At 44.3% G+C, this 15,856-nt stretch overlaps 1 protein-coding gene across 1 annotated transcript in view; it reads left to right on the top strand.

The window, feature by feature from the left end:
- ALDH1A3 (aldehyde dehydrogenase 1 family member A3) overlaps positions 1–13,465 on the top strand; it is a 49,146-nt gene extending 35,681 nt beyond the window's left edge. Inside the window, exons 10-13 of the mRNA XM_084816447.1 lie at positions 5,002–5,166; positions 8,735–8,892; positions 10,154–10,228; positions 13,266–13,465. Coding sequence (XP_084672573.1) covers positions 5,002–5,166; positions 8,735–8,892; positions 10,154–10,228; positions 13,266–13,338 — 471 coding nt within the window. The 3' untranslated portion in view covers positions 13,339–13,465. The remainder of the gene's footprint in view (positions 1–5,001; positions 5,167–8,734; positions 8,893–10,153; positions 10,229–13,265) is intronic.
- Positions 13,466–15,856: the final 2,391 nt, after the last annotated feature.

Here is a 15,856-nt window from a genome sequence, read left to right as displayed (position 1 = left end):
CGTGATTTGCTTTTAAATTTACCAGTAAACTGTTGTGTTAAACCCCAGGTGTCTGAAGTGTCAATCACCCCACATCTATAGCCTAAACCCCACGTTATTGGGAAAGGGGAGTTTAAAAGAAGGAAGGTGGGGCTCTTAGGGAGGCAAGAGATCCTTAAGGAGTTGCTCAGGGGGTCCAGGTCATAAGGGGAACCGTGACACATATGCACACCAGCCGGGCGGCATGTTCCACCCTCACTGGGCTGTTTTTGGCTTTCTTCCTGGAAGTTCTTCCTAATGATTTTATGTATGTCTACAAACCTTGGGCTTACTCATATCTCCCCCTTGTGTGTGGATGGTGCTGTTTTGTCTACATAAGGATCTACACTTGGAAAATAAGTTCCTGTTAGTATAGGATGGCACCATCTTTATAGGTTTAGTTACTAATAGTATTTTTTACTGTTCTCTAGAGGGTGCTCTTCTGTTACATTACATCTTTTAATCAGGCATGGGCAACTTGTAGTCCAAAATGACTGGAGGACCACAGTTCCCATCATTTCTCACCATTGGCTATGTTGGGTAGGGCTAATGGGAGTTGTAGGCCGAAACATCTTGAGGACTACCAGTTGCCCACCCCTGTTGTAAGTGAACACTTAAAACTTAAGCCTCCTCCTAAAAATTTAATGTGTACATGGGGCAAATGCATGTTTAGAAACATCTGTAACTTACAAAAAGGAAAGGTAGCTATGTTGGCCAAAAGAAAAATTCCAAGAGGAAAATGCCAAAATCCATATTGGCATAATATCTTTGTTAGGCCAACTCAAAGGTCACAAACACTGTGCAAGCTTTCAGATTCTCTAGAACTCTTCATCAGGCAAGATGGTAAACAAAATCAAAACGGTGGGGTGGGGGCAGAGGAAGTGGCTGTCATTCAAGCCATGGAGTTTGCATTTGATAAGATGGAAAGTGGGAGAAGGTGGCTGACACTCAAGTTACAATCTACCAGGTACTGAAATTGTTTCAACGTACATCTTGGGCCCTCCGAAGGGTTGCCGGGAAGAAGAAATCAACAGTAGTAGGTCCCCTGCTTTTGAAAATATAAAAGCCAGCTGTTTACTCAACACCACTCCCTCTTTGGGCAAAACATGCATATTCCTTGGGAGCTGGGAACTGAAGTAGAGAGAGACTGGAGGCTTTTTGTATTGACAAAGCTGGAGATAATTTCAGATGGGGTACTGGACAGGAAGGGCCGCGGTGGCTTAGTGGTTAAGATGCTGAACTGCAGACTGGAAGGTCGGCAGGTCAGCAGTTCAAGACCTGAGTGTTGCATGTTGGAGTGAGCTCCTGTCTTCAGTCCCAGCTTCTGCCAACCTAGCAGTTTGAAATTGCAAGTAGATAAATAGGTACCGCCTCGGCAGGAAAGGTAACAGCGTTCCGTGCACCTCGGTGTTCAGTCATGCCGGCCACATGACCACGGAAGCGTCTTCGGACAGCGCTGGCTCTTCGGCTTAGAAACGGGGATGAGCACTGCACCCTAGAGTCGGACACGACTGGTTGGGGACACCTTTACCTTTTTACCTTTTTTACTGGACAGGAGGGAGTCAATGGAACCATGTTAGAGCCAAGATTGGCTGCAGTACTTGGGTTTGTTGCCAAAATCAATAATTTACTGCATCTTTCTGTTGGAACGACCTTCTCAGGGAATGGTCCTGCAATTGCAATGTAGAGAAGTGTTCCAAGTTTGTTGTTGTTGTTGTTCAGTCGTTCAGTCGTGTTCGACTCTTCGTGACCCCATGGACCATAGCACTCCAGGCCTTCCTGTCCTGCGCTCTCTCCCGGAGCGTGCTCAAGTTCATATTCATTGCATTGGTGATGCTATCTAGCCATCTCATCCTCTGCCGTCCCCTCCTCCTTTTGCCTTCAGTCTTTCCTAGCATCAGGGTCTTTTCCAGAGAGTTTTCTCTTCGCATTAGGTGGCCAAAATATTTGAGCTTCAGCTTCAGTATCTGTCCTTCCAATGAGCACTCAGGGTTGATTTCCTTTAGGATTGACTGATTTGACCTCCTTGCAGTCCAGGGCACTCGTAAGAGTCTTCTCCAGCACCACAGTTCGAAAGCATCAATTCTTCAGCGCTCAGCCTTCCTTATAGTCCAGCTCTCACAGCCATACATTACTACTGGGAAAACCATAGCTTTGATTAGACGGACCTTTGTCGGCAAGGTGATGTCTCTGCTTCTTACTATGCTGTCTAGGTTTGCCATAGCTTTCCTCCCAAGGAGCAAGCGTCTTTTAATTTCATGGCTACAGTCACCGTCTGCGGTGATCTTGGAGCCCAAGAAAGTAAAATCTGTCACTGCTTCCATTTCTTCCCCTTCTATATGCCAGGAAGTGATAGGGCCAGATGACATGATCTTAGTTTTTTTAATGTTGAGTTTCAAACCAGCTTTTGCACTCTCCTCTTTCACCCTCAACAAGAGGCTCTTGAGATCCTCTTCGCTTTCTGCCATTAAGGTGGTATCATCTGCATATCGAAGGTTGTTGATAATTTTCCCAGCAATCTTAATTCCGACCTCTGATTCATCCAACCCAGCATTTCTCATGATGTACTCTGCATATAAGTTAAATAAGCAGGGTGACAATATGCAGCCTTGTCGTACTCCTTTCCCAATTTTGAACCACTCGGTTGTTCCATGTCTGGTTCTGACAGTTGCTTCTCGACCCTCGTACAGGTTTCTCAGGAGACAGGTAAGGTGGTCTGGTACTCCCATCACTTTAAGAATTTGCCACAGTTTGTTGTGATCCACACAATCAAAGGCTTTAGCATAGTCAATGAAGCAGAAATAGACGTTTTTCTGGAATTCTCTTGCTTTCTCCATGATGCAGCGAATGTTGGCGATTTGATCTCTAGTTCCTCTGCCTCTTCGAAACCCAGCTTGTACTTCCGGTAGTTCTCGGTTCGCATACTGCTGAAGCCTAGCTTGTAGGATTTTGAGCATCACCTTGCTGGCATGTGAAATGAGCGCAATTGTGCGGTAGTTTGAACACTCTTTGGCGTTGCCCTTCTTTGGAATTGGAATGTAAACTGACCTTTTCCAGTCTTGTGGCCATTGTTGAGTGTTCCAAATTTGTTGGCATATTGAATGCAGCACTTTAACAGCATCATCTTTTAGGATTTTAAATAGCTCAGCTGGAATACTGTCATCTCCACTAGCTTTGTTGTTACGAATGCTTCCTAAGGCCCACTTGACTTCACTTTCTAGGATGTCCGGCTCAAGTTCAGTGACCGCACTATCATGGCAATCAGGAACATTAAGATCTTTCCTGTATAGTTCTTCTGTGTATTCTTTCCACCTCTTCTTAATCTCATCTGCTTCTGTTAGGTCACTGCCTTCTTTGTCCTTTATCATGCCCATCTTTGTACAAAACGTTCCCTTGAGATCTCCAGTTTTCTTGAAGAGATCTCTAGTCTTTCCCATTCTGTTGTTTTCCTCGATTTCTTTGCATTGTTCATTTAAAAAGGCCTTCTTGTCTCTCCTTGCTATTCTCTGGAACTCTGCATTCAGTTGGGTATATCTTCCCCTTTCTCCCTTGCTTTTTGCTTCCCTTCTTTCCTCAGCTACTTGTAAAGCCTCATCAGACAGCCACTTGGCTTTCTTGCATTTCTTTTTCTTTGGGATGGATTTCGTTGCTGCCTCCTGAACAATGTTACGGACCTCCGTCCATAGTTCCTCAGGCACTCTGTCTATCAGGTCTAATCCCTGAAATCTATTCCTCACCTCCACTGTATATTCATAAGGGATATGATTTAGGTCATACCTGAATGGTTTAGTGGTTTTCTCTACGTTCTTCAATTTAAGCCGAAATTTTGCAACAAGAAGCTCGTGATCTGAGCCACAGTCAGCTCCAGGTCTTGTTTTTACTGACTGTATGGAGCTTCTCCATCTTTGACTGCAAAGGACATAATCAATCTGATTTTGATATTGACCATCTGGTGATGTCCATGTGTAGAGTCGTCTCTTGTGCTGTTGGAAAAGAGTGTTTGCTATGATCAGCGTGTTCTCTTGGCAAAACTCTATTAGCTTTTGTCCTGCTTCATTTTGTACACCAAGGCCATGCCTGCCTGTTATCCCAGTGATTTCTTGACTTCCTACTTTAGCATTCCAATCCCCTATGATGAAGAGGACATCTTTTTTTGGTGTTGGTTCTAGAAGGTGTTGTAGGTCTTCATAGAACCGATCAACCTCAGCTTCTTCGGCCTCAGTGGTTGGGGCATAGACTTGAATTACTGTGATGTTGAATGGTTTGCCTTGGATTCGTACTGAGATCATTCTATCATTTTTAAGATTGTACCCCAGTACGGCTTTTCCCACCCTTTTGTTGACTATGAGTGCTACTCCATTTCTTCTAAGGGATTCTTGCCCACAATAGTAGATATGATGGTCACCTGAATTAAATTCGCCCATGCCTGTCCATTTTAGTTCACTGATTCCCAAGATGTCGATGTTCAATCTTGCCATCTCATGTTTGACCACCTCCAGCTTACCTTGATTCGTTGATCTGACATTCCAGGTTCCTAAACAATATTGTTCTTTACAACATCGGATTTTCTTTTCACCACCAGACACATCCACAGCTGAGTGTCCTTTCGGCTTTGGCCCAGCCGCTTCACTCTTTCTGGTGCTACTTGGAAATACCCTCTGCTCTTCCCCAGTAGTATATTGGACACCTTCCGACCTGAGGGGCTCATCTTCCGGTGTCATATCTTTTAGCCTTGTGATACGTTCCATGGGGTTTTCTTGGCAAGAATACTGGAGTGGGTTGCCATTTCCTTTTCCAGTGGACCACATTTTGTCAGAACTCTCTGCCATGACCTGTCCATCTTGGGTGGCCCTGCATGGCATAGCTTATGGCTTCACTGAGTTACGCAAGCCCCTTCACCACAACAAGGCAGTGATCCATGAAGGGGTGTCCAAGTTACAGTACCCATAACAGTGCTTTTTTTTTTTTTTAATATTGGGACAGATTGACCAAAAACAGTTCAACAAAATCTTGGAGCTGATAGAAAGTGGGAAGAAAGAAGGCGCCAAACTGGAGTGTGGAGGCTTAGCTGTGGGAGATTGTGGCCTGTTCATAAAGCCGACTGTTTTTTCAGAGGTCACGGACAACATGCGAATTGCCAAAGAGGAGGTACAGTATACATAACTGAAATGTTAAGACTGGGGACGAGGGTAATACATATGTTGAACAGGGTACCCTAAAATGGATTTGTGTGTTTGTGTGATTTCAAACCAGAGGTGCAAAACTGAGATGGTGTCTTCCATTGGACTAATTTCCGAGCCAGTGTGGTGTAGTGGCGAGAGTGTTGGATTGGGAGCCGGGAAATCTGGGTTCTAGTCCCCACTCAGCCATGGAAGCTCACTGGGTGACTTTGGGCCAGTCACAGACTCTCAGCCCAACCTCTACCTCACAGGGTTGTTGTTGTGAAAATGGAGAGGAGGAGGATAATGTAAGCTGCCTTGGGTTCCTTGCAAGAGGAAAAAAGGTGGGATATAAATGCAATTAATAATAATAATAATAATTTCTCTTGCTGAAGGATTATGCAAACTTGAGCTACGCAGAACTCCTCTTACGTTTCTGCATGGAAATTGGTATAGGGGCTATTGGAACCTACATGAAGTATTTAAATATGGCTTTACCACCCAAGAAATACTGGAAATTGTGCTTCTATGAGCTGGCTAGGGTGATTAACAAGCTTTGCAAAACTGCAGTTGCCAAGGTCCCCTGAGAGTGAAACACAGAGAAGTAGTTTTGACACTGTATTTTGAGGGGGTGGGTGGAAAACTGGCTTTGTGCCTAAAAGGTAAGATAGATTATATTTTTTCTCCCCACCCCCTGCCACTTCATGATGTATGACAAACCCTGTGGGGTGCCCCACATTAAGGAGTATCGCCATCAATCAACATTGTAAGATCCAAGAATAAATGGTCCAGTGACCCTCAATCACCTGCCCACTCCATTATACACCTACTTCTGAGGGAGGGAAGCTCACATCTTCACTTGGTAACTACCTGTGCACTTTGATGACCATGGATGGTTCTCTACTCTGATGGGTCAGCTGCACACCATTAATATTGTTAAAGTGGAGATGCAAGCTTTAATTGTAAGATCAAGGTTGGGGGATCTCCAGATGTTGTTGCACTACAACTGCCATCATCCCTGACCATTGGCTATGCTGATTGGGGCTGATGGGAGATGAAGTCCAATAACAACTGGAGAGCTTCATGTTCTCCAGCGTTAATGCTAGATTAAGATGTGATGAGCTCTACTTGGTGAGGCTGAGGACACAGTGATCATTCCAAGGTTACTTTGCTTTTGATGTAGAAGTGCAATAAGGAATTTGCAAAGATAAAAATATTTGCTAATAGAAATATGGAAAATACATTGAATGTTGGATTGGCAGCCATGAAATGCCACACAGGTTTTTGATTGCATTGTGGATTATAAACTGGATTTCTGGTGCCTTACAGTAGGTTTTATGTATAAAGGGCCTAAATTTTACTAAGCCCTGTGCACAGATCACAATGCTCCCAGATGAGGCATTTATTTAATTATTGTGCTTTGCCCTGCCTCGTTCATGGAATTTTATGCAGGGTGAAGAAGACATCTTCCACTCATAACCCTCCCGTGTTTCTCCATTGCTGTTCCCATCTTTTCTCTTACTGTAGAAAATCGCTAAAGAGAAAAAAAAGAAAAAAAACCCTGAACAGTTGTACAATGCTTTCTCATTGTTAGGGGTAGGAGCCCTTCACCTGGAAACACCCTAAACAAGGCAGACAGTCTAGACACTATACAAAAGGAAAAAGATAGGGAGAGAAGAAGAAAATGAGCCAACTCAGGCACTAGTTAAAAGTTATGTCGCTTTAATAGTAAACTCGGGTAAGCCGTGCCAACAGGAGTGTACCCAAAACACAGCCACTGGGAAACAAGAAAGAGATTAGCATGCCCAGGGGAAATGCTGAGATCTGCAGAAGTACCAAAATCTTTTTTAAAAAATGGAAACAAAGCGGGCAAAAACAGCCTGATGAGCATGTAGGTTGCTACAGAATGCTGACAGCTGGAAGAGGAAAACGGGGGGAAGGGGACTGAAATGCCCTGTTCAAGCCTCTTAGGGCTTGATAGGAAACATGCATAGGATTGTGCCCAGAATATATAATACCCTGGAGGGCATGCATGACTGTCTGTCTGTCAGGAACCCTGAACTGGAGCACTTCTGCTAGGAGGTAAGGATATATGGTATCACTGCTGTAGGTCCTACTTGCCTTTCTTATAATGATCAACTTGAACAGAAACGCCTGCAAGATGTCTCATTCCAAAGTAATTGTAGAGATGCATTTCTTCTATATCAAATCCCTTATACTCTAGTATTATGTGTATACCTGCTGAGGTTCCATTTTATTTTGAACATCTAGCAAAGAGGGAACTGCAGGTTGCTTTCACACAAGCCTGGCTAAATGTTTTCCTTTGGACAGATGACACTGGGCATCTGGAGAAAATCCTAAGGAATCTTAGAATCTTCCCATGTAACACAGCAGTTGTGGAGGAGGGCCTTGCCCAGTTTTTACTGGAGTGTAAAATGTTTACTATGTTAAGAGACCTGGATATATAGCTGCTATTGGCAAGAAAGACAAGAAAAGAAAACCAGCCACAAGAAACTGCTATATTTGTTATCTGACCAGGACAGATATACCACATCCAGAACTGCAAAGTTTATTATACTTATTTATTTTTTTGTATACCGCAACACATCTAAACAGATTTCGGAGCAGTGAACAACAAGAGATAAAATGAACAAACGTGACATTAAGATTATTCTTTAAAAAAAAAAAAAGAGTGCCAATAAAATCGCAGGTTGTTAACCAAAGAGCTGGAAAACAGCTGTTTTCAGGAGGCACCGAAAACAACTTAGTGTTGATGCCTGCCTGGCCTCCAGAGGCAGGGAGTTCCACAGGAAGGGAGCCACCACACTGAAGGCTCTTCTCCAGGTGGACTCCAGTCGGGCCATATGTCCATGTGGAACCACCAGGAACATGCCCTTTGATGACCTCAGTGACCAGGCAGGTTGATAAGGGAAAAGACACTCTCTCAGGTATCCTGGTCCCAAGTTGTTTAGGGCTTTGACTGCTCATTGGAAGGACAGATACTGAAGCTGAAGTTCAAATATTTTGGCCACCTAATGCAAAGAGAAAACTCCCTGGAAAAGACCCTGATGCTGGGAAAGACTGAAGGCAAAAGGAGAAGGCACAGCAGAGGATGACATGGCTAGATAGCATCACCAATGCAATGAATATGAACTTGAGCACGCTCCGGGAGAGAGTGCAGGACAGGAAGGCCTGGCGTGCTATGGTCCAGGGGGTCACGAAGAGTCGGACACGACTGAACAACAACAACAACAACAACACTAGTACCAAAACCTTAAACCTGGCTCAGTAGTGAATAGTGAATTATACATGCCTTGAAAGTGCATCCAAAAGTAACTGGATCAAAACCTTGATCTATATTGTCTACGAGCTGGGGACCTGCCCTCTGTACTCTACTGTCTAGGTGTAATCAGACTGCTTTCGCTGTAATATCTTTATTTCCTATTTTAATTTTTAATTTTATTTTGCCATATGGAATTTAACAGATTGACTGTTTCATTATGGAACTGTATATATGGTGGTTGATTGCTAATACCATAAACTCCCTTCCTTCACAGATTTTTGGGCCTGTGCAGCCCATAATGAAGTTTAAAAGCATAGAGGAAGTTATACAGAGAGCCAATAATACCGAATATGGACTCACAGCAGCAGTGTTTACAAAGAACTTGGACCGAGCCTTGACATTAGCAGCAGCACTACAGTCTGGGACGGTTTGGTAAGCTCTCTTTCTCCGCTCAAGAGTGAGGCAGTCTGACAACGTAATTTCACTGGAACCAATCTTGTACTTGCAGGCAGCGTGGATAAAATGTAAGAATGTTTCTGAAACCCTCCTCCAAATTTCACCCCAGCTTTTGGCACACATTTCAAATCCTTCATGGCTCCACTTCTCAGAGAGCAAGGAGATGCTTACCAAACTTGCAGATGACTCACAGCTGGGAGGGGTAGCGAACACCATAGACCTCATGTGCCCTCTTTCCCTGCATAATCGTGCTCCTCCCACAGCCTGCGCCAACTTCCAGTTGCGGCTGGTAAACACGCTGATGTAATCTTATGCTGCGTTAACAGAAGTAGGGTGTCCAGATCATGAGAGGTGAACGTTCAGCTGCATTCTGCAAAGTAGGGTGTCCAGATCATGAGAGGTGAAAGTTCAGCTGCATTCTGCATTGGTCAGGTGGCATCTGGAGTATTACGTCCTGGTCTGGGTGCAACATTTTAAGAAGGACGTTGATAAACGATGGTGAGCATTCTTTTAATGCTGCAGGGTTATATCCAGTGGTTCCCGTCCATGAACTGGAATCCTTCCACTTGTGGACGAGTTGTAGATCTAGTAGAAGTCTCCGTTATTGGAAGAGGAGGGGAGGCAGTTTTTGCCTATTCCCTTCCCCCCTCTGCAATACCCCTCTCACTTTCCACACTGTTCTGAGGGGTCCCCTGACCCTCTTGAGCAGTTTCTCAGGGAGCTGGATTGGCAAAAATCATCTCCCCACTTCTTCCTTTAGCAGAGGTGTCCTTTGGATCGAAAGCCCTTCCACAAAGAGATTGAACTCGCTGTATTTATCTTACTGTGATTTTTATTTTATGTTAAACCATTTTTGGCTTTAAAACAGAAACATGGGCTAAATAGAAGTGAACCTGAAAGCTGAAGCAAATGCTGAAATTTGAGAATTAGTTATAGAAATTCTCCTGATTAGAATTTAGGAGTGAAATGCGTGGCAGAGCAATGCCATGGAACAAGGGAATGGAATAATATCCTTAGTAATAAGTCACAAAGGGGTGTATTCCCTCCCTTTGTTCCATGTAGTGTTGTAATAAATATTCACCAAATATTCTCTTCCAGTATGCAAAAGGAGGAGAACAAATTAGTCTACACCCTAGGGTCCTTCTCTCGCGAATGTATGAAACACCTTGTAAAACTGAAATGTTTTCGTAACTATTATACGTCTTAATCTGGGTGTTGCTGTTCTTTTGTTCCACAGGATCAACTGCTATAATTCCCTCTTTGCACAAGCTCCCTTCGGTGGCTTTAAAATGTCAGGAAATGGCAGAGAACTGTAAGTCCTGCTTCTGTTTTTAAAAGGGGGGAACTTTTTTTTTTTTAACTTCGTAAGAAACAAAGCCAACTTACCTTTGGAGTTTCTTGTTTCAAATATTTTAGGTTCCTTGAATGGATTGAGAAATTTCTGAAATTGGGGTGCCGTTTCCTTTTCCCATGTACCCCCACCTTAGGCCTATGATCTTAAGGGTGTCTCCCAATTGTCAGAAGGGAACAGGATCAGGGCCTTCTATGTGGTGGTGACCTTTCTGTAGAACTTCCTCAGTAGGGAGGTCCACATCTCATGATTTCACCAGGCACCTTCAGACGGATGGCAAAACATTTTTTTAAATTTAGAAATGCTTTTTCCCTACGGTCCCTGGGAAAGCATCCCAGGGGTCATAGGATTTTTTGGATCTCCCTCTCTGAGGGCAGTGAGAGAAGTCTGCCCTCGGAGAGGGGAAACCTAACCTCACGTCAGGGGGCCCTAGCCGGCCTCTTTCAGTCTAGTCCAGTAGCCAGCTCCAAACACAGACAAAGGATTCTTTTCAAGGCTTTATTCCTTTTACAACTTAATAACTCTATCACCAGCGACTAAGCTATGAACAGCAGTGTAACCTATGCCCCAGGTTGGAAACAGTTGGTCCCCATTTGAACAAGAATCACTTGCAGACCCTGAACTTATGGGCTAGGGAGAGTCCCTCCCCTCTTCCCTTGGGTCCTCTGGACGCAACTGTTGCTTGCGCGCCAAACGGGCACTACACCTCCTTTCCGCGCCCTCCATCGCTCGTCGCTCTTTGCATCTGTGTCGAGCATCCAGCCAGCCCTCCTCCCGCGCTCTTTCACTCCCAGGACCGCTATCTATGTCTGGAATGCTGGCAGGAGGAATCTCTGCCAGCTGCAGGGCCTGGGAGGGATGAGCGTGCTCCTCTTCCACGGACGGCTGTTCCTCAGAATCAGAACTACTCTGAGGTTTTATGGGCTCAGTGTCCACCCTGACACCTTGTAAGCTGCCACCATAAGGTTGTAGAAAAGTCTGCATCCAGTGTTTCTCTGAAGACGGAACTGAGAACTTGGACATCAGAGCAAAAAAAGAGGTGGTCTGTTGTGTGCCAGGAGAGTCTGTGGATCTGCAGAATCCAAAGCTCCTCTGTGCCCCCAACTATCTGGGATGAGTCTAAGCTTCTGGAGGTGTCTGACAGCTCCAATTTTGAATCAGAGTTGGAGCAGCAGGTATATCAGAGGCTGGGGGAAGGACCCTCCCTAGTGAGCCAAGATGCTGGCAGAGTGTCTTCTCAAGACCTTGGCCAACAGATGGCCCAGACTGAGTCCCTTCCCACCCACCCCCTCGTGAGAACGCAAGGTTCAGAGGAGGGGGAGGAAGAGGGGCATGACCTCAGAGATGCTAGGGCACGAGGCAAAGTGGGAAAGGTTAGGGGCAGGGCTCAGACGCTCTGCCCAGACTGCCACTCTTGGAAGCCAACATAGGAGGGAGCCACCCTAAGGGAGGGCCATCACTGCAAAGAAGCTAGCTTGGCCTGGAGGTTCATACCCCATATGGCCTGCAACTCTCTGTTCCTCTGGCTCATCTCTTCTTCTTAGAGATTGATTAGTTGTTTGGAGCCTGGGGGCAGCCTGAGAGTTTTCCTTGAATCTGCATTTGTACAGAGACTAGGTTCTAGAAAAATTCAGTTGTATTAGCCTGGAGCTGTGTCTATTGTGGTGTTGATTGGGAAGCGAAAGGACGATCCACTTCTGACACCAACACTCCCCCGGAACAGGAGAACTATGCCAGCCCTGGAGATGGCATAGTTCATTTCGGGAAAACAGGGTGGCCAAAGAAAAAAGCTGCCACCTCCACCCTGGTAGCATGAACCAACATTGGAAAAAGTGGTTCCTTTGCCTCCGTTCCTCCCCCAATGGGATTGCTCTAGTGGTTCTCTTCCAAAGATTCCCTGAATTGGGTTGCTGCTTGGGTTTGAAGTATATTTATTTCAAGCCGACAATGTGATGTGGCTGCAAAAAAGGCAAATGCTCTTTTGGGCTGCATTAATAGAAGCATAGCTTCCAAATCCCAGGAAGTACTAGTTCCCCTCTGTTCAACACTGGTTAGGCCTCATCTGGAGTACCGTGTCCAGTTCTGGGCGCCACATTTTAAGAAGGATGCAGACAAACTGGAGAGGGTTCAGAGGTTGGCAACAAAGATGATCAGAGGACTGAAAACAAAGCCCTATGAGGAGAGACTGAAAGAACTGGGCATGTTTAGCCTTGAGAAGAGAAGACTGAGGGGAGATAGGATAGCGCTCTTCAAGTACTTGAAAGGCTGTCACAGAGAGGAAGGCCAGGATCTCTTCTCCATCATCCCAGAGTGCAGGACACAGAATAATGGGCTCAAGTGACAGGAAGCCAGAGTCCAGCTGAACGTCAGGAAAAACTTCCTGACTGTTAAGAGCAATACAACAATGGTACCCATTACCTAGGGAGGTAGTGGGCTCTCCCACACTGGAGGCATTCAATATGAGGCTGGAGCTGGACAGCCATCCGTCAGGGATGCTCTGACTTGGATTCCTGCACTGAGCAGGGGGTTGGACTCGAAGGCCTTGTAGGCCCCTTCCACCCCTACTATTCTATGATTCTATGAAGTATTTGTAGCCACCTTTCCATACAAATGGAAAGGTGTTCAAGGTGCCTAACATTTAACAGAATAAAAATTTAAAAACAATTTTTATTTTAAAATACTTTTAATGTATGTAAAACTCACCCGTGACAGTGATACTTGGCTGGCTGGTTGGCAGCTTATATATTTTAGAAAACAACAAACCTTATCCATAATGCATCATTTTTGGTTTGTTGTGCAAATTCCGCTCTCCGAGTGATGCATGTCCCATCCATCTTTCAAGATGCTTTTGGAAAAGATCATCTTTATCATAATTGCTATTTAATAGCTATTTTTGACAATTGGAGGGAAAAGAATTAACATGGGAAGAATGATGCCCTGGACCGCTGGTATTTTGAAAGACTTGTATCCAAACTAAAACGGTCTTTTCTTCTTACAGGGGTGAATATGCTTTGGCCGAATACACAGAAGTGAAAACAGTCACCATTAAACTGTCGCAGAAGACTCACTGAGTGAGATATGCCAGGAGACCTAAAACTCTGACGCTCTGAATGTTGATGTATAGTGGGCGAGCGGGTGGGGGTGGGATTTGGGGAGAAGGAAAGTAGCTCTGCTCTTTTTAAGAAAAGAAACTGATTTAAAAAAAAAAAACAACAACACCTGGCCCAATCTTTTTGTTCTGAGGGTCTTGTTGAAACACTTTGTTCCAGTCCAAAACTAATCAGCTTTCCAAAACGGACTCGGCTGTACAAGCTATGCTGCTGTATACTGCATGCTGACGGTTAAGAAGTATGAAGATGTTACCAATGTAGCGATGAGCCATACTCCCCCAGCCGACCTACACTGTTGGAGCAACCTGAACAGCCTTTCCCAGCTTGCCGTCGTCCAGATGGGTTGGACTACAGCTCCCATAATTCCCAGCCGGCATGGCCAATGGAAGCTGCGGTCCAGCCTGCCTGGAGGGCACCAGGTTGGGGAAGGTTGGGTGAGAGACAGACACGACAAAGGCCGTGCTGAGCCTGCGGGTGATGGGATTCTTAGCCTCAGAAGTTACGCTTTCTGACAATGAAAGCAACTCCCCTCCAGTCACAAAAGATGCTCTGCTTACCTGAAGGGTTGTGTGTGCCGTGTTCCACTGCTATGCAAAGCGGTTAATCCAAATCGAATCACACCGGTGCCCTCTGGATGTTTTGGACTTCAACTCTCATCAGCCCCAGCAAACATGGCCAATGGTCAGGAATCCTGGGAGTTGTAGTCCAAAGCATCTGGAGGGCACCAAGTTGGAGATGGCTGCTCTAGCCTATTTGGGTTTTTTTTTAAGTGATACTGGGCGCACAAGACAAACGTACCCATGCTTTGTTCCCTGCCTCACCCTTAAACTGGGCTCTCCCTACCTAGCACAGCTCGGTAGCGCTGCTGCACACAGGTGAGGCGATTAAGAGTTTAAGCAAGGCTCTGGGTGCAAGGCATGCCACATGGGTGGGATTTTTTTAAAAAGCATTCCAGCTTAATTCAGGCATCTGGATCATGAGGGTATTGCAGAATGGCCCTGCTGCTGACTTCTTCGCCCTTTGAGGGAAAGGGAGCTCAGGTTTTTCTAACCTAGAAGATTGGGCTGTTTATACTCTGGGTCTCTTCACAGACCATTTATTTGAGAATGGTTTGGGAATAGACATCCAGGCTTCAGTACCAGGATAGGCTGAGATGTCATTTTGGTAAATTTTTCTATCCCTTCAGTTAAAAACCTGTGGTCCAGACCTCTAAAATGTATACACAATTGGAGTGTGTATAGAAAACACACACTCTTAATTATAGAGTGTGTGTTTTCTGCAGATAAATCTCCCCTATTTGGATAATTTTTATTTTTCCCACTGCCAACTCTCTACACCATAGTAAAAATGAAATTTATATATTTGCTAAATGTTCTCTACACAGGGGCTCTGCTTCTGGGTTTTCAGACAAATATTTTACTATTGCCAAGTTGTGATTTTTAAAAAATGCTCCATTAAAAGTAGTGCCCCACTTCTCATGTAACAGCAAATCGCTCACTCCATAATTTGCCATTACGTGCAAACCAGGTCACAAAATAAGGGGCACAGTTTACTGGTCTTGTGCATTTCTTGTCCATAGCTTTCATTAACTTTTCCAAGGGCTCACACAGGAAAACTCCCCTGTGGATCATGCCCACAGAAGACAAAAGCAAATAGCAAAAATGAAGCTGCACCAACAATTGCCAGCCTTGTGTGTTTAATTGCCACAATCTATATAATGCCATCTGGAACATTCAATCTCTTTTTAGTGACTGACAGTTTAAAATAATTATATAAATTTCATTTTTTGACCTCAAGCTTTTCAAATGTCTGGTTAACTACTTACCATTAACAGGGTTTAAATTGTTTTATATACACTGAATTTTTCTACATTGGATAATAAAATACCATTAGGCACTAATTGTAAAGTACAATCCTGTAGAGCCTTTATATTCTTTCATTGCATGTTAGTGCTTTTTGTATGAAATATTACTTTTAAATGTTTAAATATATATATATATTTATAAATTAGAATGCAATTAATCTAATGTATTTTTATTGCTGATTGTACATGGAATTGTTATGCCTGTTTTAAAGGGTATCTCTTGTAATATTAGCTCTACAATTAATAAAAATGTTATAATTTTTGTGATATGGCTTGAATGTATTGTATGGGCAATTGTTTTAACATCTGGAAACTGAGCTGGGCAAAATTTAGTTCTGGTTTCAGGAAGGGATCATTTCTGCAAATTCCAATACAAACTGACCTAATTGATACTTCCTGAACGCTGTGCTGATCAGAACCTACTTATAAACCAGTTTTCACACTTCTAGAATGTTTGCTGTTCTTGGCATGTGCATCTACACATTTTAAAATGTGTATTTTGAGAGAAACATAGAATAGTAGGTTTGGAAGGGGCCTACACGGCCATCGAGTCCAACCCCCTGCTCAATGCAGGGATCCAAGTCAGAGCATCCCTGACAGATGGCTGTCCAGCCT

The sequence above is a fragment of the Heloderma suspectum genome, chromosome 11 (genome assembly GCF_057233095.1).
Source record: "Heloderma suspectum isolate Gila_16-S chromosome 11, 16-S_ref, whole genome shotgun sequence".
Lineage (NCBI taxonomy): Eukaryota > Metazoa > Chordata > Lepidosauria > Squamata > Helodermatidae > Heloderma > Heloderma suspectum.
The sequence above is the reverse complement of the archived record's forward strand: the minus strand, read 5'-3'. Positions and strand labels throughout refer to the sequence as shown.